The sequence below is a fragment of the Podarcis filfolensis genome, assembly GCF_964270895.1.
Source record: "Podarcis filfolensis genome assembly, chromosome: 8".
Lineage (NCBI taxonomy): Eukaryota > Metazoa > Chordata > Lepidosauria > Squamata > Lacertidae > Podarcis > Podarcis filfolensis.
In genome coordinates this window covers 52,388,606-52,412,495 of record NC_139611.1, presented here as the reverse complement: position 1 = coordinate 52,412,495, position 23,890 = coordinate 52,388,606, and the positions used below count along the sequence as shown (strand labels likewise).

The window sequence follows — 23,890 nt, the reverse complement described above, 5'->3', positions numbered from 1 at the left end:
TGTTCCATAATTTTAAATTCCCCTGGTGTGGATTGAGCATCATTTTCTGCCACTGATGACACTCAGGCTCATTGCACAAAACACTTTAAGTGTGTGGATACTGCAGGCTTCCATCTCCCCTTCCAGATGTTAATTGTACACAGGTGCAGGCCAGGTTAGCAATGAAAAGTTAGTAAAGCCAAAACTAGATGCAGGGGCTGGAGGCCTTTATGTTTACATGTGGATAAAGTTAGCAGGGGCTTCTGATTTTTCAGACAAAAGGAAGCATGCAAGTGAGGGGTTTAAGACTTTCTCAAGTCTGTTGATTCCCTTCCCATATCTTCTTCTGAGGAATGAAAAGGGAGAGATGCCCTGGGTGGTTCAGTGGAACTCAAAAAACTGGATGCCTCATCCTAGACCTGCTTGTATACCATTTACAAAATTTTCTCACATTGAAGCTGCAACTCTCAGGAAGCCCAGGTATGGGCTAACCTCCAGCTTTGATGCCGCCCTGTTTCCAGGAGCTTTGCCCCAGGGGCAAGAGGCGGGTGGGGAAGCCATTTTCTGCTCTAGAGCCCTTCAGAGCCAGGGAGAGGACAAAAAAGGTTGCAGTGAGTTCTTGAGGCTTGGATCCTTGTGGGGGCAGGGAGAAGGAAGCCTCCCACTCTCAGAACAAGGGGTGCCCCATGGAGGGCCTGGACAGATAGTGCCAATGCAGCTGGACCTAGGGGAGAGCCAGGAGGCCCTGGCCAATGCCAGCCTTCACCAGCTTGGTGCTTTTCATATGTTTTGGACCACAACCATCTATCAACCACAGTCAGCATGATTTATCACCTTCTGTTTAAATAATCTGGAGGACACCAAGTTGGTGAAAGCATTTATCGCCATTTTAGGGGGAAGAAGAGGCAACTTGCCTGCCCTGGATTTTCCAGCTGTTTGCTTCATTCATTTCCTTCTTGCTTGTTTGAGTCATTCATTTCTTTCCTGCTGAATTCACAAAGCAGCCAGCATCCACATTGCTGGTGGCTGAAGACACATTGCATCCCCAAATGAGAACCCTAAAGTGCAGGGACCACCAGGAACACCCTGTGTGCAGCTGTTTGTAGCTCTAGTCTGTAGCCTGGGCTATGCTGTGCTTCAGTGGGTGCCCTTAGGGACCAGGCTAGGCTCTCATCCCAATAAGGACAAACCCTTTTACCAAAACACAGGGTTCAAGGTGTAGCATAGTCTCAACAAGTTGAAGTCAAGCAGAGACAACCACTCTAGATCCAAAATGTAATCTGGAAACATAGTTTGGCTCATAGGGAGTTCAACAAGGAGACAGAAACCCATTTTTATTTACAGCTACTGGGGGGCTTAACTGGGAGGCCTTATACCCTCTGGTCTCTGAAACCACAGCTGCTGGCAGTGAAAATGGAGTAGTATCAGAGATTGCATACGCATGGGTAGACCTGTGACTGTATCCATAGGCACATACTAGGTCGTTTTTGGTCTGGATCCCAAGCTTTGGGTGCCGGCATTCTTGAGGACTGTACAGGGAATGTCAAGTGAGGAGCCTCATCTGACACTTGTAGGGGTTCTTCACCAGGGATCAACCCACAGGGCCTCTCAAGCGGATCCTCAGCATTGGATCCAGGGGGCTGTGCCTGCTCCACAGACCCTTGACCTGCAAGGTGTTTCAGTTCGTTCTTCAAGGGCTTGTGGTTATGAGAACAGTTGGGCCTCCTGTCCTTGGGCAGAAGCAGTAAGGGTTTCACTTCTCTGTTAATGAGTGATTTTTATTTTTTGTCTATGTGGACTGAGCGGGGTCCACTGCTTGGTGTGCAGGCCAAGGAAGGGGCAGGATAAGGTCACACAGAATGCATAGCTCCAGCTGCTGCCCAACTCTCAAACAAGATCAGGTGAGGAGCTGACTGGAGTCTGACCTGTAACATTGGAGTTTGACATGTGGGAAAGGGATCTCAAAGGACATCTAGTTGAAACGCGTCCCCCCCCCCTTGCAGGAAACCTGTCACAGCTTCCATCCAGCCCTTGCTGAGGTGCCTCTAACAAAGGAGAGGTGGCCACCTTATGAGGCAGTTTGTCCCACTGTCAAAGCAGCACGTACGCTGGACATTTTTCCTAATGTTTGCTCAAAATTCTCACTTCTTGTAATTTGAACTTATTGATCCTGCATCCTGGAAGAACACAAAATAAATTTGCCTTGTCATCTACACCAGGTATTTGCAGACGGCTATCATTTCACCTCTAAAACTGTTCCCTCTCCATCCTGGACCTGTACAGCTGCATCAGTCTTTCCTAGCAGGTCTGACTATCCATTCTGAATCCCAGTTGCTGGAAACCATAGGAGGGGAGGACCCTCTTGTGCTCAGGTCCAGCTTGTGGGTTTCCCACTGGGCATCTAGTTGGCTGCTGTGCGAACAGGATGCATGACTAGATGAGCCCCCTTTGGTCTGATCCAGCTGCTGAAGGGCTCTTCCGATGTTCTTCCTAGCAGAACGGATGCTTTGCATGCAGAAGGTTCCAGGTTCAATCTCCAGCTACTTTGGTTAAAGACTCCTCAGGAGCAGGCTGAGAAAGACTTTTCTCTCTGACAGAGACCCTCAGAGGGGCTGCTTCTGCCAGAGTAGTCCTTTCTGAGCTAATTAGACAAAGGAAGTTTGGTCCATCATCTTTGTGACAGCCTTTCAGTTCTTTGAAGATGGCTATCGTCTCACCTCTTAATCCTCTTACCCAGGCTACACATTCAAAGCACTGTAGGCCTCTCCTCCTCTTAGGACTTGGCCTCCTGCCCTTTCTGGATGTTTTCCAGTCTACCAATATCCTTCTTAAACTGTGGCACGCAGAAGTGGGCATGGCAGTCCAGCTGTAGTGCAACCTAAGCAGAGATGGGTGATGCTGTTACAATAACATCTTCTAGATGCCTTTTTTCTGCTAATGTAGCCTAGAATTGCATTTGTCTATTTCGCCACCACATCAGAGTTGACCTGCGTTTAGCTTATGATTTACAGAAACCCCTAGAACCCCTTGTTATTTTTCAGTCCTGCTGTTGGGCTTCTCTATTCTTCACTTCAGGTTTTAGCTTATATACGAAAAGGTGGGATAGGGATCACACATTGTTAGCATTACTCACAATGAAACCATAGGGCTGTTATTATCTCTCTTCTCTGCAGCTCCCTGGTCAATTCTGTTTGTTGCCATGAACTTCTTGGAGGACTCCATTGCAGCAGAATTCTTAGTCTTTTCTTTTGTACAATGTGATGAAGGGTGACTGCAGATCAAAGTTCTTTTCATATTTTGGTCCTCTTGTATATTACTTGTATATTACAGCCAATTTATCCCAGCCAGCAGGTGTGATTGTCCTGGAGGAGTCAGACTTAAAGGAGGATAATGATATTGGCCCACAAGCCTCTCTCTGGACCATGTTGGCTGGGCCAAGTGAGGAAGTGAGTCCCAAATACAGGTACAGGAGGCAACCCTCCCTTCCTCTCTTGATGGCATATCTGAGCAGGTGCTGTGGGGAACTCATTGTCTCTCTCCCAGATTAGCAGATGTGGACTTGGTCATTCCATGTAATGGGCACCATATGCACAACAGCTTAATTTTACATTAATTTCATATTGGCATCCCATGCTACTTGGTGGAGAAGTATAGGCAATATGGTGGATAATATGCGGGTGGTGTTTTATTGCCGATGACATGCTGCTGATTCATTAGTTCTCTGTGGTAGGCAGTGCTTAATCCTCCCCCTTCATGTGCACAACATTCGTACAAAACTTTATTTTTCTTCTGTCCAGCTCACTGCCATCTTAATATTAACCCTTTCTCTGTAAACATCCATCTCTGAATCTGTTGTCTGCAATGATGATTGATATTTAGGCTACCCTGCAAAAGTACAACTTAAGGATTAAAATAGCGTGTGTGTGATAGGGAGTATATGTGGTGTGGAGACTGGCAACACTTCCAAAACCATCTCTCCAAAGCATTCTGAAAATAGCTCTGGGGTCTGCAGTGGCTGCCTGCCTGCAGTGGGGACCATCCGTGACAGGTGTGCCAGAAGCAGCAAAGTGACAGTTGGCTTTGCGCTTTGAGCAGAAGATGAGCAGCTGCAGAGTTTTGTCTGGCTTCAGAGGAGCAGCGGATTGTTTGGCTGCGAGGGCCAGGTGGTGGCAACCCCTGAGAGGAGATGCTTGGGCCTCGTCCTGTAGCTCTCCTGCCTAAAGTGTCAGAGAGGAGGTGGAATATGGGGTGAAGGTGGATATAATACAGAAAATAACTCTTGGTGGGCCCCTCAATGACAAACGGAAATCCTACTTCCCTCCTGACTTCTCAGCTTGAATGACAACTACCCCTTTATTACTGATCTAGGACTATCCATGAAAATGGTGCTTTAGGAAGAGTGAGAGGATGCCTTGGCTCTGGAGCTTGCAGTGTGGAATATGGTACACAGGAAACAACAGAAGAAGTGGAGAGGAAATGGGGGTGGGGGAGGAATTGTCACACATAATATTCATAATAATTTTATTATTTATACCCTGCCCATCTGGCTGGGTTGCCATTGGACTTGCCCTGCCTTAATCGCTACGTTGGGCTACCTGCTTTTAGATATATATATATTTGAAACATTCCTCTGTTGCTTTTTTAAAATACTCTTCTGGAGCTGGGAAGGGAAGCAGTTTCTTAGCATCACAGTTGATGCCATCAGTCAGCACCGTTCACAAGCAGCCCTTCTGCTGTGGACTTGCAGAGACCTAGCATTTTCACAGCTTGACCCTGCAGCATAGAGGAAAGAGGCATTTGAGTTAAACAGAACAAGGGCCCCACTGTTGTTAAGCACCTTACCTTGTCACACCACCCACAGGCCCCTCTACTCCCTGCAGTGGTCAGTCAGAGATGCCTCTGAGAGGCCTACAAGTGGAGTTGGAGGCCCCATAGCCACTGGAGTTTGAGGGGTGCACGCTGCTTCTGCAGCTGGAGGTTCCATGTGGCCAAACAAGATGGTTCAGGTCCATTTCAACCCAGGAACTGCCTGGTGGCATGACACTGAGCCTTCCTGAGAATGTCTTGTCATTCAAGGGTTAAGTGTCAGCCTTTGGGCTTGCTGGGCTTGAGTGCCAGGATCCCTTTAGGCATTGGGCCTGACAGGAATATCAGTGTTGAATGAGGAAGTGCAACAAGAAATACTGCAAAAGAGAGAAGCTTCCCATTGCACATGGTGGCTTCATGCTGTTGCCATCATTTTGGCATGCTGTGACTGTGCCACTTGGCACATGCTGTGACTGTGCCACTTGCCAACGGCACATCTAGTTCAGCATCCAGTAGTGGCCAGTCAAATGACCTTATGGGGAGCCTTCAAGCTGGACCTGAGCTCAGCAGCACTCTCCCCTCCAGCAACTGGTATTCAGACGCATACTGCCTCTGATAGTGAAGGTAGAGCATAGCTATTATAAACTTCTGTCTTGTTGCTTCGTACATCCTTTTTCTCTAAACTAAAAAGCCTCAAATGCTGCAACCTTTCTTCACCTTGATCCTTTTGGCTGCCTTTTTCTAAACCTTTTCCAGGTCTACAATATCCTTTTTGGGGTGAGGGGACCTGGACTGTACACAATATCCCAAGAGCAGTTGCAGCATAGATTTGTTTAACAGCATTATGGTATTGGCAGTTTTATTTTAAATTCCTTTCCTAATGATCCCTAGCATGGAATTTGCCTCTTTCACAGCTGCTGCACACTGAGCCGACATCTTCATTTTCTCTCCCTTGGGTAGGCAACACACAATTTTATTTTTTTTACAAAAAAAGACTTCCCCGAGAGGCTTAGCTGCAGACATGGCAACCCATCCGTCTGGCACAGGGCAGGCAGAGGAAGATGAGCTGGGTGAGAAATGAAAAGCGCTGCAGTTGACTGCTTGAGCTTTTCCCTGGCAGAGAGACAGAGGCCTCTGTGGCTAGGACAACTGTGCCTCTGAAGGCCCAGGTTCCTCTGGACGCCACGCAGGCCACTGACCCAGCCCGGTGACTAGGGCTTTGTATAACCACAGGCACTCCAGGGGTTTCCACTGCGAGTCAGTTTTGCCAGGGAGGGAGAGATGATGCCCTGCAAACCGCACTGCAAGCAGCTGGGAGAATATCTGCTGAGTAATACAGTAAACATCCGAAATGAGATCACTCCTGGGTAGAAGATAATTTTCCGATGCAAACTGAATTTTTTTCAATGCAAATTACCTTAATTTGCATCTGAAATTTTTCCACTTTAATTTTTTTTTGAAAACCCACATGGCTGCACTGAGTGTCTTCCTTCTCCTCTGGCTGCTAGGCAACATGCCTTGCTATCAATCCAACCCTGAGAGTTAACATACACTTGACACCTGCCCTGCTTCTCTTCTCTTCTCTTCCACATTCATTGGCTGACCTGCTTGGGTCTGCATTGGCTCTGCTGTTGCCATAGGATGCCAGACTCCAGTCAGCAGTTGCATTCCAAAATTGTCAAAGGACAGTACTGCTTATGGTTTTCGTGGCACGTTTTTCGGCAATAGGTTGATGATTTTCAGCAAAATGTTGTGCATTGCCTTGGGCTGTTTTCTGATGGAGTCGGGGGGCTTCTAGTGTTCATAGTCACTATACTTCAACTGTAATCTGCAAGCAGAATTGCCATGGATTGACTCCTGATAACTGCTGCATTTTTTCTATGTGGTCATTCAACTATGTTCCATGCACCCCAGTGGGCTTGAATCTCAGCACATGTTCACTATAACTTTTGTGATGGGCACCATTTTTAACACCCTTTTGTATTTTATTTAGTACTAATGCTTTTCTGGCTGTGCTTTTTCATTTAAATGGTACTTCCCTAGAGTGCCTTGGCAATATAATACAACAATGTTGATTTATTTAGAACTGCAGAAGATTAGGCAGCACATAGATTATGGGGATCTACCCAACAACCTGTGTGGCCAGCACCAGCTCCATCTGATTGGTGGGCCTTGTCCTCTCTCCAGGAGCCCTGGGAGTCTTTCTTAGTTGCTGCAGTCCTTGCTGCAAGCAGTGGCAGGCAACTGGGCCTGATTCCCACAATGCCCTGGGGTAATTCTGTACTGGGGGCATTGGGGAAAATTAAAATAGTAACTCGACCCAGCCTCCCCCACCCCACCCCCCAGTGCTGCTCAAAGCAGTGGGCCCTGGGTAGGTGTTATTAATGGGCCTTGTGGGGCACCTTACCCATGATGACTTCAACACATGCCAAAGTAGAGTGGGCAAGTGGCTAGAGCCAGCTGGCAGGGACAAAGACAAATTATCAAGGAGGCAAAGAAGCCATGTAAGTAGTTGCCACCATCCTATTTCCTGAACAACTGAACTGTCACTTTTCAGATAAACCATTTTGAGAGAATAACTGGAGGGACTCACAATAAACACAGCAAGTGGGGGATACTAGCTAGCTAACCTATCCTTTGCCAACCTGGTGCCCTTCAGATGTTTTGGAGTACCAAAGGTGCGCTGGCAAAGGCAGGTGGGAATTGTAGTACAGGGCAGATGGAGGGTGCCAGGTTGGCAAAGGCATGGTGAACGGATGATTTTGAGAAGCAGGGTGAGATTCCCTCTGCATCATGCATGGGCAAAGATCACAGGGAAGTCTCCAAGGCAGACTTTCTGACTAGTTTGTCGTATATGTCATAAAATTATTTTACAGCACAAAATGGATGTGAACATAATTTTAAAAGGGGGCAGGGAGGGAGTTCCCCAGGTTGTGGTTTTGATTTTTGATAGAGCATGTCTACCTGAGCATTTTGGACCAAGGAGGGTTGTGCTGCAATTTCTTTGAAGCCAAGTTGAGTTTCAAGCCTGGTGGTCTAGATGCTTCGTCCTCTCCATTTGTGACATTCTAGAATCCAGCAGAAAATGGGTGCATGCTTTTTCTACACTTACAAATGCCTTCTGCATTGGGCAGTCTGGCCAGGGAATGTTGTTGTTGTTGTTCATCCTGGGAAAGAGTCTTGATTGCATTCTCTCCTTGTTGATTATTGGATTTTGCTCATCAAGTGTATCTGTGGCAGCATTGAGGTGCACTGTAGCCAAGTTATCCTGAGGTGGTTTTGCATGATGTCATATGCGGAATGTTACTTTCATCATTTCCATAAGAGAGGCTTAACAAATACCACATCTTGCCACCTGGAATATATTTGTAGGAATTGCCTCCTTCTGACCAGCATTAGAAACTGAGATATAAAAGCTAGGAGCTAAATTGCACCTTAAATCTAGGTTATGGGTGCAACAACAGAATGTCTAGGTGCGCTTTTTTATAACAAGAATTCAAAGCTGAAAATTCATTCAACTGCAGCTAAAAGATTATGTTCATTTTTCACATGGTCTACTCCTTCCCTTGCCCACCCCCCAATATTCTTAAGAGGGTTTCTTCTCCAGTCTTCAGAGAGTAGCTGGAAGTGGGGAGGCAGAAAAAGGTCCTCCTTTCCTTCCACTCTGCAGTTTTAATCTGAAATCTTAGGTGCAGTACTGCGCCCAGAGCTCAGAAACTGCTTGTGCTAATGAAATTCCCTGTCACAAAATGCGCCTAGAACAATGGGAGTTTCGAACACTGGTCCTTGCAGTCCGGATGTCCAGCTCCTTGGGACATCCCCTCTCCTCTTGGTTCTGCAAGTCTCCATAGTCTCTTCCTTCATGTTTAATCTGACCGGTGCTGCTGGGCAAGATTGTGCGTAGAGATCTGGAGTAGATGGAGAACTCCAGCTCTTGCTGTTTTTTTGTCTCTGTGTTTATGTGCGGCTTGGCTTCTATTGGCAGCTGGATGTGGGAGAGCAGAGTACAGTTAAATCAAAACCAGAGCCATGGCAGTGGTAGCAGGCAGCCCCATCTGGCAGCCAGGGATCAGGAGAGCACAGCACCCGGGGAAGAGTTCAGGCAAGCTCTCTCTAGCAAGGCAAGGGAGCTCTTCCTGGGCTATAAGAGGAGCAGGAGGCAGCAAACAGCCCTCCCAAGTTGGAGACAGGAATGTTTCCACAAAGCATGTTGCTGTACCTGACTTGTGTAGCTCATCCAGCAGGCTCTTCATAAGTTCAGGAGCAGAACACATGCTGTGCATGCAGGAGGCCCCCTTTACGTCCCCCCTGCTAGCCCTACAAGTAGGGCCAGAAAGAATTCTTGTCTAAGGAGAGATGCTGGAGAGATCCTACCAGTCAGAGCTGCTGGCACTGTGCTAGACGGGCGAATAGTCTGACTCTGTATTTAGCATCTTCATCTGCCCCGCTCAGCAATCTGGGGGAGGAGCTCTAGCATCACTTGCAGTCCCCCACCCCTTGGTGCTGCCAGCTTCAGTGTTACCCCCAGAAGTTTTGATGCCCCGGTCAAGCATTTCTTTCTGTCTGGAAAACTTGCTTTCAAGATGTCCACCTACCTTCCATCTCAAGAAGTACATGTTTTGCCAATGAGGCATTCCAAAGCTGTTTTCTCTTCCCGCCCCATCTCCCCCCCCCCCAGCCCAGTTTGACATGTGGTCCAGTTCCCGCAATAGTTTTCAGGATTTTCAGAATTACTTGCAAGGAAGTCATATTTTAGTGCAAAGGGTTCAGGCAGTTTACAGCAGAAGGGGAAGAGGCTCAGCTGGATGTGATGCAGATACTTGATGTCAGTTTGGTGTGTTCCCAGCAGTGGCTTGGAGAGGGGCTTGCATGAGAGATGTGAGACGAAAGGTGTCGCCAGGGCGCGTGCTTTGACCTCCTTCTCCCTCACAAAAAACACTTTGGTGCCACTTTGGGTGCCCTGTGCCTGATAGAGCTGAATTTCTTCAAAGTAGCCCCTAGATCAGAACCGGCAGGACTCCTGGGTTCCTTGAAGAACTGCCTGGCTAGAGCTGTTGCTGTTTGCAATCCTGTCATGGGTAAGAGCACTGCAGTGGGAGGTGTTCTGCCATGTCTGAAAGGGGTGGGCTTCCCCTCCCCAGCTCTGTTTTGAGAAAGTGGTGGAGGAGGCTACCGTGTTTTCCACAACTGCAGGACTGGGAGAAACCTGGAGCCTTTCCTGGAGTTCCTAGAGACAGAGAATGTGGCACTTGCCTGCTTTGCATGTATTAAAGGGTGCTCCAGAAAAAGAACAGCGTCTCAAATTGAGAGAGCCATTTACTTGCTGTTTAGTGCCAACAGGGGTGGTTCATGCCAACCCCTTCAAAGGTGGGTATTCCTTGCAGTTCAGAGAGGAAACGCATTTTAGTATGGCTTAAGTTGGGCAGAGGGTACTGTATTATCATTCTTTATTTGGTTTATTTCTATGTTAGAAAGAGGAGAGGAGAGATCAAGCATTAAATAAGACCATTATTATCAGTAGTAGTCATCACAAGACCATTCCTGAATAAGCCTTCCCTAGACCTGGAAGATCTGAATTTTTTTTTACAAGTATCAAATGTCCCCATTTTAGGCAAGGTTCTTGAGAGGGTGGTTGCCAAACAGATTCAGGTGCTCTTGGAAGAGACAGGTTTTCTGGATCCATTTCAATTTGGACTGAAGCCTGATTTTAGTACTGAAACTGCCTTAGTTACCCTGTATAATGACCTGTGTTGGGAACAAGGCAGGGGGATTGTGACTATGTTGATCCTCATTGATCGCTTGGCGACTTTCAATATCATCAGCCATGGTATCCTTCTGAGGCGACTGTCTGAGTTGGGTATTGGGGGCACTGCATTGTGGAGGTTCCACTCCTCCTTGGATGGATGGCTCCAGAAGGTGGTTCTTGGGGAACATTGCTCAACTCTTGTGTTTTATCTAGTATGGGGTCCTGCATGAATCACAGAGTCAGTTCTGTTTCCCATGCTCTTTAATATCTGGATCTGGGGCGTGGGTTCATACTGATTTCTGTTGTTATCAGTATGCTGATGACACAGTTCTAGCCCTCCTTTTCATCTTCTGCAGGTGAGGCAGGCAGTGTTCTGAATCAGTGCTTGGTTGCAATAATGGACTGGATGAGAGACTGAAATGTTGGTAGGTGGTTCCTCTGACCTGCTGAGTGGCGTTTGGCCTGTTCTAGGTGGGGATTACACTCCCTCCGAAACAGCGGGTTCATAGTTTGGGCGTTCCTCCAAGACTCATTGCTGTCAGTTCAATTATGACCCTACCTGCACAAGGATAACTTGGCTACTACAATCTTTTCTCTGGTAACATCGAGGTTGGATTACTGAAGAGCAATTTATATGGGGCTGCCTTTTAAAAACTTTGGAAGCCTCAATTAGTGCAGAGTGTGGCTGCCCAGCTGTTGACAGCTTCAAGACAAACAGATCATATAACACCAGTTCTGTTCCAACAACACTGGTTGCCTGTATGCCTCCAAGCCCAATTCAAAGTGCTGGTTTCGACCTTTAGAGCTCAGGATCTCCAATATGAACCTACCGGGGCCTTTAGAGCTTTGTTGAGGCCCTTCTGCAGATTCTGGTTCTGAGGGTGGTGACAAGGGAAGAGGGCTTTTCAGTTGTGGCTCCCATCTATGGAATGTGGTCCTCAGCAAGGCCCGCCTAATGCCTTCATTGACTGATACCAGGAGAAAGCCTGTTTCCCCTCAGCCTTTTGACAGATGAAAGATGACGCTTTTGTCGTTAGTGTGCTGCCAAAGTTTCCTCCGGCTCTTAAGGGGGTTACTTTTTGTTTTAGTTCCATGCTATAGTATATTTATTTGTTCTTTTAACAGTGTTGTAAGTTACTTGGAGACCTTCAGGTAGCAAGCAAATAGCAAATCTGATTATTAATAGTGTTAATACTACTAGTGCTACTAGCTGTGGAAAAATAAAGATTTCAAAATCTGTCTAAGTGTGGAGAGGGAGTTCTGGTACTGTTATTTCTATTTTAAAGACAAACTTCAGCATGAACAATAAAAAAACCCCATCCTTCACAGTAAAAAAAGGAGGGGTCATTTTTTCCTCTCATCTGCTTTTTCAATCAATTAGCATAGGTTTGGTTATTTCATTTATTCTTTCTTCCTGCATAGAACACACTCAATTTCACAGACACAGTTTGTACCACACAGAGAGCCCATGCAGAAGATCAACTTATGTTGATTCATAACAATAAGGGTCAATAAATTTGGGGTAAATTATTAGGGTTGCCACCTTTTCTGTCTCAGCAGACATTAACCAGTAATAAAGTACCTTTTGGGTTCTTTAGACTAAAATGCTAATAAAGGCACTGTGGGCAAACTGGGCCTTTTTTTGGTCATGTGGTATTGTGGTAACTATAGTGGGCATAAACTCTCTGTGGAAACAACCAGTTCTCCAAATAAAGGCAGAAAATGGCACCTCCAGCCGCCTTTGGGCAATTCAGTCCAAGCTGTTGCTCCCCAAAGACCAGGGAAGGCACAGCACCCTCCATGAGCAGTATGCAAAGCTATGGACATGAAATGCGCTGCTCTCCATACTGTTTCTGATTGGCACTTCTGCTGGTCCTGCTTCTACATCTGAGGACACATGTTTGGCCTAGAATCTTTAAAGAAAATTATATGTTAAGCCTGGGTTTTGATGTGGCAGTGCAGCACTGCATAAGCACAAAGTTGCCACAAAGTGCAAGGGAGGGGGGGAGAGGCGAGTCCATTTTGGTATCTTTCCCTTTCTCCCTGCCGTCTCCCTTGATAGGATTTGCAGAAGAAGAAATTATAGGCAGTCCTTGTTAAGAGCTAAGTTTGTTGCTGAGTTGCCTTTAGGCCTCTCACAGGCCTGTCAGTTTCCAAACTGGGGCAGGAGAATGTGGACAGCTGCATTTCTTCCTTGCAACAGTGAAATATTTTTTCCTCATTCATGACCCGGCAGAAACAGCTGGGCCTCTGCTGTTGGTCATTGGACCTGGCAGCCGCCTGGTGGCATCTCTGCCTCTCCAATATAGGGGACAAGAGACTGCTGGGACAGCAGATGCAGTGGTGGTGATATTTTCACCCTTGCCAAGATTTTAGGGCTGGGCTGAGCCAGGGGGGGTTGCCCACTTCCCCTCCCAAGCACAACACCCCTTAACAATGTAAACACCAGCGCCAGATGGTAACTATGGTTAAAGTAAACCAGGCAGGTTCCCACCAGGGTTTGCTAAACAGCTGAGGCCTCTTTAGTTCAGCTTCAACAATCAGTCATTTAAAAATGGCCGCCTTTAACAGTTTTCTTCTCAAAGAGGCAACAGTCCTCAGCCAGAGATGGCTGCTCACATTTACGAATGATGCTGAAAATGTATAAGGAGATGACGGTTGGTCTTTTCACAGGAGCCCTCTGGATTCAAGATTGGCTGTTTGTTGTGTCCTGTTTGTGGGGCTGGGGTAGCTCAGGCAGTGAACGCAGAGCAGTCACCTGTTTGCTCAACTCTTTCCCCCCTCCCTTCTCTGTTCCAGAGTTCCTACCCCATCTGGGAAGATTTCAACTCCAAGGCAACTAAACTCCACTCCCAACTGCGGTGAGTTTCTCGACAGAACTGGCACAGCAACAACACAGCTGCCATTTGTCCCCCAGCTTGGTCTTCTCGCCATGTGTGTCATGAAAAGAGACTCTTGATTTCTTCTATGCTCTCAGCTTCCTCTCCCCACACCCTCCTTTCTTTAGAAAATAAACGATGTGTCCCCAGCTGGTTCAGGTTCTTTTGAAACCCCACAGGCAGTAGCGCTGCACATAGTGAGAGCGTAGACCAAGCTTCACCAACCAGCTGTCCTCCAGCTGCTTTGGACTACAACTCCCATCAGACCCCAAATCACCTAGTCATGCTAGCTGTAACTGATGGGAATTGTAGTCCAAAACAGCTGGAGGGTGCTAGGTGATGGGGTAGATTTTGCATGGCAGATTACGGTTTCATCAGGCACTCTTGGCCAAACAGCAGTGCAAGCTGGGCAAATATCCCCAAGTGGTGTATATTTTCCAGCTGGCAGCTGCTCTAGGAGTTGAATGACACTGGCCAGAGGAATGAGAGCTGATGGGTGGGTTTTTTGTTTGTTTGTTTGTTGTTGTTGTTTTGGATTATTGTAATCTGCTGCAAGCTACCTTGGAGATCATTGGATCCAAAAGCTGGGTGAAGGTCTTCTCTCAGACGAAATGCAGTCTGAATCTATTTTTTAAAAACCGCCCTGCATCATTTCTTTGTGGGGAAACAAAACCTGTGCAGATCTGTGTCAGTTTTTCTGAGTGTGTTATAGGGCTCAATCCACATACAGTGAAATGGGCCCAGGAAATTCTGCTGGCATCCCTGGAGGCTGTGACTACCACATAATGAGCTGGGAATGCCCCGGTTCAATGCAAAAATAAAATAACTCACTGCTTTAAGTTAAGTTTTAGAAGCAATGGGGAGGGCAAAATCCTAGTAGCTTTGCTGCTAGTAATGAGAGGTCCCACCCATATGGCTGCTCAGAAACAGCATAGTTGGCCCCTGAGTTCCTTTCACCTGCCATTTCTTACCTGAATGTCCCTCTCCACAAGAAGGTACCATTTCTTAGCATGATCTGGTGTGCATGTTCTGATCCTCCTTTCCATCCCCTTCCAGCCATCACAGAAAAGCATGTGCCAAAGCCATAGCCTCCCCCATGTCAGCTGCTTTCTCTCAGGCAAGTGTGCCTGCTCTTTTCTCTGGAACTGCCATTCTTCCTTCTCTCCCTTTTGATAGATCATCACTGTGATCTTGTTGTTAGTTCTTTGTATCCTAGGGGTTTTTATTTTCTCTTAATATTTTTCAGACCTTGTGGCTCTTTTTCTTTTTGTAACAAAACAAAATTGAAGTACCAGCCCATCTACAGGCAAAGTGCTATTGAGTCTTTTAATGGCTCCTTTGCCTTTTTAATTAAACAGTTCCTGTTTGCAGATTTAACTCATAGCTTTGTGATTAGCACTGGTTCAAGATTAGTGCTGAGTAGCTTTTAATATCCTCCTGAATAGCCTTTCTTAATTGCCTTAATATTGGTTGCGGTTCCCATGGGGAGGGGAAAGCTCCATTTATCATTTTTCTTTTTTTAAAAAAATCATTAAAAAAAAATAGCAGAATACATTTTTGGCTATATAAAAATGAGGGGGTGTGTGTGTGGAGACACACTTACACAAGGAAATCTGTAATCCAAGCCCCCACCCCATGGGAACAGAAACTGACCCTAGGCCGGCAATTAACTAAGTCCGTTCAAGGGGCAATTAATAGGCTGTTCATAATTGATGCCAGGTAACATAAAATGGGATCATTCTATAAGGAGTAAACTTTTAATTAAAGCTTCTGAAAACCTTTCATGAACAGGATTTTCTTGAGAGTTAATGTTATAGAAGGATCTTGAGAATAATAGATAATACAATGCCATTTTAAGGCATTGTGTGGAACCTCTATTTTCAATTTTTTTTTAGTTAATTGAACAAAGTGAGTGCCTCAGCAGCACTAAAGGGTTCAAGTGAAGAATATAGCATTTTCCTGGTATTCTCTTGGGAAAAGCACCTTTCCAAACACTACCTTGTGGCCCAACCCAGTATTTGAGTAGAGCCTGCCTCAGTTTTGCATATTTGACTATATTCAGTTGGTCTGCTAATAGCATCTGTGACAGTTGTTTTTTCTAACAGTTACCTTGGGCATAATTTTTTCTAATGCTTTCTTTTACATACACACACACAGTTATATTTTATGAGTATGCTAGTTGCAATGAGTGGATGCCAATTGTAAGTACAAGATCGGGCAACCTTGGCAGTTTCAAAGTTTTTAATCTTGTTTACTAATCAAATGTAAAATAAACATGATAAATTAGAATATTATGTAGGGCATCAGAAAAAAATCCTGTACAAATCACTCTCACAGTTCAAAAATTTATGGAAAACACTGTTTTCTTATGCTAGTCTTATTTCATACCTGAGTTTCTTTACATTTTATTGGAGGAAGGATAGCGTATAGACCGGTGTTAACCTGGGATAAAAAAGTAAAAACTAGGGACTGTGCCCCTGTTTCCTCCACTTGCAACACCCCCTTTAGCCCAAGGTGGGGAACCATTTTGGCTCTGCAAGCTATATCCTTATCAGGATCTGCCTTGTGGTCCAAAATTGACAGGTGAGCAAGTCCATCCACCTGCCAGTCAAGTGATGTCACAAATGGCATCGTGCTTCTAAGCCTGGACATTAAATCGCCTCTCAGGCAGCAGCATGCTGCTAAAAAGAAGGTTTTTGCCTTCCTTTTAGAAACGTTGCTGCTTGTGAGGGACTGTGAAGTCCAAACTTCAAGACTCCAAAGCCCAGCAAATGGAGCAGGGAGCTGTCTCATGAACCCAGGTCAAGCTAACTTGATCTCCCTTTGCATCAGCTGATGGGTGGAGAGGTCAGGGGCAGTTTGGCGCATCTGTTTGGCCTGTTCCCAGAAGGAATGGCCAAATGGAACTCTTTGTAAGCAATTGAAATAAAATTTGCAGTCTTCCTCCCTTTCTCAGGAGGCTCTTCCTCAGCTGCGCACCCTTTCTCCTCTGCCTCATCTCCTCCTTCAGTTCCTTTCCCTCCTCCTTTGCTTCAGCTTAAACCTCCTGCCCTCCAGTTTCCACCTTCCTCTCCTCCTAATTGTCATCACGTTGTAGTTTGCAGGGCTAGTGCCATCTGTCAGTGGCCTTGTGAATTACACCATGACAACAGTCTTGTATGTGTTTTACAGGGAAAAGGCATTTCAGGGGTTGGTGTGTGAAATTAATTGCAGTGCTGATGCAATCAGCTAAGAGCTGGTAGGTTTCAGTAATGAGTGGAAAGGTGTCATCTGGATGCCAGGCTAGGTGTCTCTGCATCCTATCCTTGTACCTTTGGCCCTTAGGTACTTAAATGGAGGATTTTACATTCATTTCTATTGAATTTACATTCTTGGTTTCAGCCCAGCTTTCCAGCCTGTCAAGGCAGTTTTAACCCTCAATTTTGTCTTCTGTAGTGTTAGCTACCCCTCAGTTTTGCATTATCTGCAGTTTTGATAAGCACTCTCTATGTTCTCCTCCAAGTCTTTTCTAAAACAGCAGAGGGCCTAAGACAGAGCCCTGGGGACCCTGTGAGACCTCCCTTCCATCTTAATGCTGAGCCCTTGTGAGCACCTCTTGGGTATCTATGCTGGATAATAATGAGCTAGGGGTCCATTGTGTCACGTCTTTGCAACAGAGAGAGTATAGGTTGCTTTGGTTGAGGTGGCACAAGGAACTGAAGGATTCTTTGGTTAATAATAAAATTATAATAATAATAAACCATCTCCAGGATTTCCACCTCTTACTCTGATGTGCTATAATATTACAGTAAAAAATGAGGATATTTTCGGGAGCAAGATAATCCAGTGAAAGTAAGAAAATGTACTGTGCCAAGGAGACATGTTGTCTTGCTCAGAAGCCTTGGGGATATTTTCACAGGCTCACCTTCTGTGATGGTTCCAGTGCTTCCAGGTACTTGCCACCTGGTCCAGCCATTAATCTGGAAACACAGGCCCCTAAAGGAATGTGTATATTTTGAGAAAGGCGTAAGTTCTCCAGATACTAAAGAGTACATTATATAAAGTATTGCCAGAATCAGATATTTGCCCTTATCCCTAGCAAGGTAAATGGGAGCGAGATCTACAGATAAATATTGCTTTAGACAGCTGGAAATGCATATGGAACTCTGCAACTCAAATGAATATGAGCACAAACCTTAAGAAGTTTTACAAGTGATTGTGCAGATGATGTTTCTCTCCACAGAGACTGAGGATGCTTCCGGACAGCAGCTCTTAAGCTGCAAACAAGTCCTGCATATTCAATTTTTCTGTGTGCACTTTTGGCACACTACCTTCCACGCAATCCCATTTTCCCCCTGTCTTAATAGTCACTGATATTCTGCTGCTTGACATCCACACCAGTGGATGGATCTTGCCTTAAAATAAAGGAATTTTAGGAACGATGATACAGAAGACAAGACAGGCCATAAACTCCCACTACATCTGTTAGTCGCTCTTTTTGATCTTACAGAAATAATACTCTCTAAGGAAGATCAGGAAATGGTTATTTATCTTTTAATGGCTGCCAGAATATGTATTTCACGTATAACAGGAAATAGGAGGTTACAACAAGCTTTCAATGGCTGTGAAAATGTCTGGGATTTTAGTATGATGAAGCTTACTAATTTTACTCAGACAAGAAACAGAGTAAATAGGAAAGTTACTCAATTGAGAGTTGAGTAAGATTTTTTGGAACTGGAAATTATAGGAACATATATAACACCAATGAGTTATTATGCACAATTTAACAGCACAGAAGTTGTTAATTAATGAAAGATTATTAATTCAGTCTGTAAATTCTTTGTATTGATGGCACAATATGGACAAGACTTCCTTTTGTGTTGGGGTGGGGAGCAAGCAAGTAAGGGGTGCTAATGGACTTTCTCCATTGCCCTTTCCCCAATAAAAATCCCTGCCTTCCCCCAAACCATTATTCCCATCCGGCATGGCTAGTGGCCAGGGATGATAAGTTGTAGTCCCAACAATACAGTGGTACCTCGGGTTAAGAACTTAATTCGTTCCGGAGGTCCGTTCTTAACCTGAAACTGTTCTTAACCTGAGGTACCACTTTAGCTAATGGAGCCTTCTACAGATGCTGCGCCGCCACTGTGCAATTTCTGTTCTCATCCTGAGGCAAAGTTCTTAACCCGAGGTACTATTTCTGAGTTAGCAGAGCCTGTGACCTGAAGCGTCTGTAACCTGAGGTACCACTGTACAGGGCACCACTTAAGCTACTTGTGACTTACAAGTCACATGATCAGGGTATTAGCTAAGCCCCCCCCCTTTTGTCCCACTACTCCAGCTGAAGTTGGAGCCCTGCTTCCCTGTTGCAGTGAAAGAAATGAAGTCCACACATGAGCATCATAGTGCCTAGTGTGGCTTTGATTCATTACCAGCTCCTTCCAGCAGTTAAGAAGGCAAGCCCTGGCTCTCCTAAATCCCAGGTAAATGTGCCAAAATTGTGATATGTGAATTCTCTCTTTGAGCCATGTTGCTCCTTCCCGTGCAGCAACACAGAAGCAAAGGGGCTGGTTTTGAGAGTGGCAAGGCAGTTGCAGCATCCAGAGGGAAGCTGCAGAGCCCCCTCCCCACATATCACGGCCTCAGGATCCCGATGCAGTTGAGATCCCAAGAGGTTGAAAGTTGCCTCGACTGCCTTGCCTGTGAGCAGCTTCCAATCAACGCTGAATAAGAAGGTTTCCTCCCCAGAGTTCCCAAAAGGAGCCTTGCTCTCCCCGCCCCCCAGCCTTGTTCCCAGGGTCACCCCCTTGCTTTGCTTTTCCCCAAGAGTTTTTGGAATCCTCCCCCTTTCTGCTTGCCAGCCACCTCCTCTGGCATATCAAAGGCTTCTATGAAGGGGCCCTTTCAGCCCGTCCACCCTGGCTTTACCGTCGCCGGATATGCCTTGTGCGGCTGCCCTATTAATAGCCCCCCTGGCTTCGCTGGTGTTTCTCAGCCCTCCGTGGAGCTGAAAGAGCCTCTTGTGTTCCGCTCAGCATCTCCTCAGCTGTTTGCGCACTGTGTTCCCCTTCCACTCTCCCAAAGCGCCTTTTGTGCTCATTGCCTATCTGGAGAGAGTGCTCTCTATTTCCTCCACTTTCTCTGCACACAGAGTAACTCCACATCGGCTCAGAGCTAGTTTGGGGAGGGAGAGATTGAAGCTCTGGGCTCTGCCTAACAAGGAGTGTTGGCCAACCCATAAGTAGAACGGGAGGCTGGACAAACTTGGCGCTTAAAGCCTTTCTTTGGGAAGAGCCTCCTCTGTTTTGATTGATTGATTGATTGGATTTATATCCCTCCCTTCCTCTCCAAGAAACCCAGGGCAGCAAACACATGTATCATTTAAAATAAAGAAACAAAAAGAAAGAAAACATTTTAAATTGGTTTAAACATTGTAAAAACAACTACAATTAAAAACATCTAAAATCAGTTAATTATAAAAAAAATTCTAGAAGCAGCTAAAAACATTATTCCATCCAATGATCTTAGAGTTACTTGAAACAGTATTTTTTCAGCTACTCCACAGCCAGGGAACCACCACTGAAAAGGCCCTGTCACTATCCCAGTTACTTGGCATGTAAACTGTTTGAGGCTCAATTTCTACTGGCAGCCCCAGGTAGGGCTGGGAATGGTCTGTGTCTGAAACCCTGGAAAGCCTTGGCTGCCAGACAGTGTTCATAATGCTGCACTAGATAGACCTAGCAGTCTGATTTGGTATTGAGGCAGCTTCCTATGTTGCTCAGACTGGGGAGAGCAGGGAGTGCAAAGTCCTCACAGAAGCTTGGGCCAGCCATGAACAGCCCACCCGGTTTCCAAGTCCTGCTGCTAAACACAGAGGCCAAATGATGTGTAAAGAAGAGGTTGGCAGACTGCAGGGCAAGGAGCCAGCCCTGAGGTGGCCAAAGGCAGCAGGACGTCAGAGAGAGAAACTCAGGGAAAGGGAGGCCTAAGGGGGAAAGACAAGAATAAGGAGGGAAGGAAGGAAGCTGAAACAAAAACAGGGCAGGCAATATAGTTCCAAGAAAACTGGAAAGCTGAGGAAACATTGCTGCTGGCATAGAGTCTATTTGAGCTGGTTAAGTTCATTCTTGAGAGAAATGCTGCCCATCCCCCACAAAAAGAAAATTGTAGGTTTTCCACCTAGCCTCCCAATTTCCTGGGGGCAAGGCACCTGAGAGTGATTGCTGTGATTGGTTCTTTAAGATCTACCTAAGACAGGTGTGTGGTGTTTGGCTTGGCCTAGAAGTTAGGGTAAGGATCCGTCACATGCAGGCTTTTTAACATCAGTGCACGTGGATGTGTCATGGGACTCTCTCCATGCCTCTGAGCCGTTTGGCACATGGAATCCCCAGGTTGCTAGCTTGACTGTCTTGGCCTTGCAGCCAGCCTGTGTCCACAGAGCCCAGAGTATGCACTGAAACACACAGTGTGCTCCTTTGCAAGGTGGGTACATGTAATGGGGTGTGTGTGCGATGTTGGTAGAAGGTCAGCTGTGGTCAGCCCGTAGTCTTTCTGGACCGCTCTGCCGCTCAGGGACCCTGATAAGCTTCAGAGGAATTTCAAGAGTTCTCCAGACCACAGGCTGACAGTGTGGGCTTTAAATCATTTGTTAAATAGGGTAACTGAGGAGAGTTGTGCAAGAGGCACTGGATGTCCTCAAGATTTTAGAAGCAAACAAGATTCGGTTTTCTCAGAATTATTAGCCCAGTTGTACTTTTGATTACCTGAGTCTTGGCAGCATTGCAGGTTTAGGCCTAAGTGCTAATAATGCAGGTCCGGCCGTGAAGGGATGAGATGAGGCCTACTCACTTGTTGCACCCATCCAGCCCTTTGAGATGGCAAAATGGCTTGTGCTGTTCCTGCGTGAAGACCGCCAACCCTCTGATCTCTCTCTCTCTCTCTCTCTGTCCTTATGTTTTAGGACTACTGTCCTGGCTGCAGTGGCCTTCCTGGATGCCTTCCAGAAAGTGGCAGACATGGCCACCAACACACGAGGTATGTTGTGGGAGCTTTATGGACTAAAAACTAGCTGACTGCAAAACCAGCCATGTCGCACAGCCAATGGCAGAGAGCAGAACAATGCCTGTGGGGAAAAACTCACCACCAAACTGGCAGGCCCATGGTCCCTTTCCGTTTACTCAGGATCACTTACAGTGCTGCAGTTACCCCACAACATACTTTTAATCCCTCTTTGTACTCACACTCAATCTAGCCCTGTGCTTGGTTTCCACCTGCAACAGCCAAACAGGTGCCCCTGGGAAACATTCAAGAGGGACACGTTCAAATATCATAGATGGAGCAAGAATTGCTATGTGTGTTTCTTTCTGTTTCTGTGACATTCCCATGGGTGACCCTACTGTGGTACTAAGTTTAGTGGCTATCGCCACATCTTGTGGCAGTGAGTTGCAAAGGCTTTTAATTTTTTAGCAATAAATATGTTTTCCTGAGGAAAAATATATTAGAGGATTTGTTATGTCGCCTTCTCACTTCTGAGGAAGCATTTGAGGCAGGTCACATTGGTAATAAACAATAGTAATAAAACAGCCAAACAAGAGGTGGGGTGGAAGCAGCGGATAAAATATGTGTTGCATTCTGAACCAAGTTCCAGTCAGCATCTGGGAAACCCTGAGCTTGTGGTGCTTAGAGAGAGAGATTAATTTCATGGTGGGGTCTTACGTGGTCATTGGCAATCCCCCTGCTGATCTCTGCTAATCCAGACATGCTTGTGGGATCACCATGAGGGGAAGAGCAATCATCCTGCTTTTCTAGCAATGCTCATTCGAAGGCCCTGTGATAAATAGGGCCCTCTTTTAAGTGGCACTTCCTTCATTTCTGGGTGGGTGTTACAGTTGCGGGGGAAATGGGCTTCTGGAGGCAGCGAGGCAGGAGCCCTCAAAAGTTACCTATAAATGAGTTTCACTGACATTGGGCAGGGGCCATCAGTGCACCTTTTAGTTCCCTGCTAAGAATGTTTTTGTTCAGGCAAGTGGCAGTCTTTCCAGACATGTAGAAGCTGTCATGTGTTTTAATCTGGTTTAGTTTATTGTTGCTATTTATTATTTTTGAATGTTTTAAATATTTGCTTTTACCTGTTGTTGTTGTTATTACTGATCATTCTATTATGTTTCTAAACTGCTTTGAAGGGACGTGGGTGGCGCTGTGGGTTAAACCACAGAGCCTAGGACTTGCCAATCAGAAGGTCGGCGGTTCGAATCCCCGCAACGGGGTGAGCTCCCGTTGCTCAGTCCTTGCTCCTGCCAACCTAGCAGTTCGAAAGCACGTCAAAAGTGCAAGTAGATAAATAGGTACCACTCCGGCGGGAAGGTAAACGGCGTTTCGGTGCGCTGCTCTGCTTTGCCAGCAGCTGCTTAGTCATGCTGGCCACATGACCTGGAAGCTGTACACCGGCTCCCTCGGCCAATAAAGCAAGATGAGCGCCGCAACCCCAGAGTCGGCCACGACTGGACATAATGGTCGGGGTCCCTTTACCTTTACCTTTAAACTGCTTTGAGATTTTATCAAGCAGTATAGAAATGTTGTGAAAGAAAGAAGAGTTTCAGAGTGTGCCTCTTTTCCCTCCCTGTAGGGGTGTAGCAGGGCGAAGTGACCTATTCTGGGCACCTTGTGGCATGTAGATGGCAGAGGTCTGCACCTGAGGACCAGTCTTCCTTGTGGCCCCTCAGATTGTGCTTGGATATGGGCACCACCCAAGCACAAATCAGCCAGGAAGCTCACGAGATGGTCTTGATCAAGCCTTAACCTTGAGCTGACCTACATAACCCATTTTCACTGCCCTGAACTTCTTCAAAAAAGAGCAGAGGGAAAACACAGCTTTTTAAAAAAGTAATCTCCTCTGAGCCTTAAAAAGACCAGGTGTAACCATGCCTCCTTGTGTACACGTGTAAAGAGCCCGCCTACCCCTTCTCAGAACTGGCATTGGGATCATATATATATATATGTTCATTCTCGCCCTTCACCCCTAAGGCCCAGGGTAGGTTACAATTAAAACAAGGGCCATGGTATGCCACAGTAAAAACTGGGTTATCTAAAGAAGGAGAATCAGCAGTAAGCCAGAGTTGGAAGGAATTGACTGTGCAGGTTAGTTTGTTGTTTGACAACAATTGACAGAATAATGTATGTGGGCAGCATTTGTGTTGAGCCATCAGTTACTGGGATAAATCTCTGAAAGCGAGCAGAGAATTGGGTAGGATGCAGCAGGCGATAAAGGAAAGCTGACGAGGCTGGTACAAAATAAGGAGATGGAGGGAGGGCTGATGTATTCTGGAGAGATATAGGGAGCACCGAATGGAGCTTGGAAGGGAAGCAAAATGTAAATAACACCTCTCACCTGAAGCAGAATGAAAGAACTGATTTGGAATGTGAGTTAATCCCAGAATAAGGTCTGAAGACACAAGAACTCACCACTTTGCTATAGCTAAGCAACCCTGGGCCTGGTCTGACT

The 23,890-nt window shown here is 46.1% G+C and overlaps 1 protein-coding gene across 6 annotated transcripts in view; it reads left to right on the top strand.

Moving 5' to 3' along the window:
- MTSS2 (MTSS I-BAR domain containing 2) overlaps positions 1-23,890 on the top strand; it is a 58,674-nt gene that overhangs the window by 5,330 nt on the left and 29,454 nt on the right. For all 6 annotated transcript variants that reach the window (XM_083624888.1, XM_083624886.1, XM_083624884.1 and 3 more), the window contains exons 2-3: positions 13,331-13,392; positions 21,350-21,423. In XM_083624888.1, coding sequence (XP_083481014.1) covers positions 13,331-13,392; positions 21,350-21,423 — 136 coding nt within the window. The remainder of the gene's footprint in view (positions 1-13,330; positions 13,393-21,349; positions 21,424-23,890) is intronic.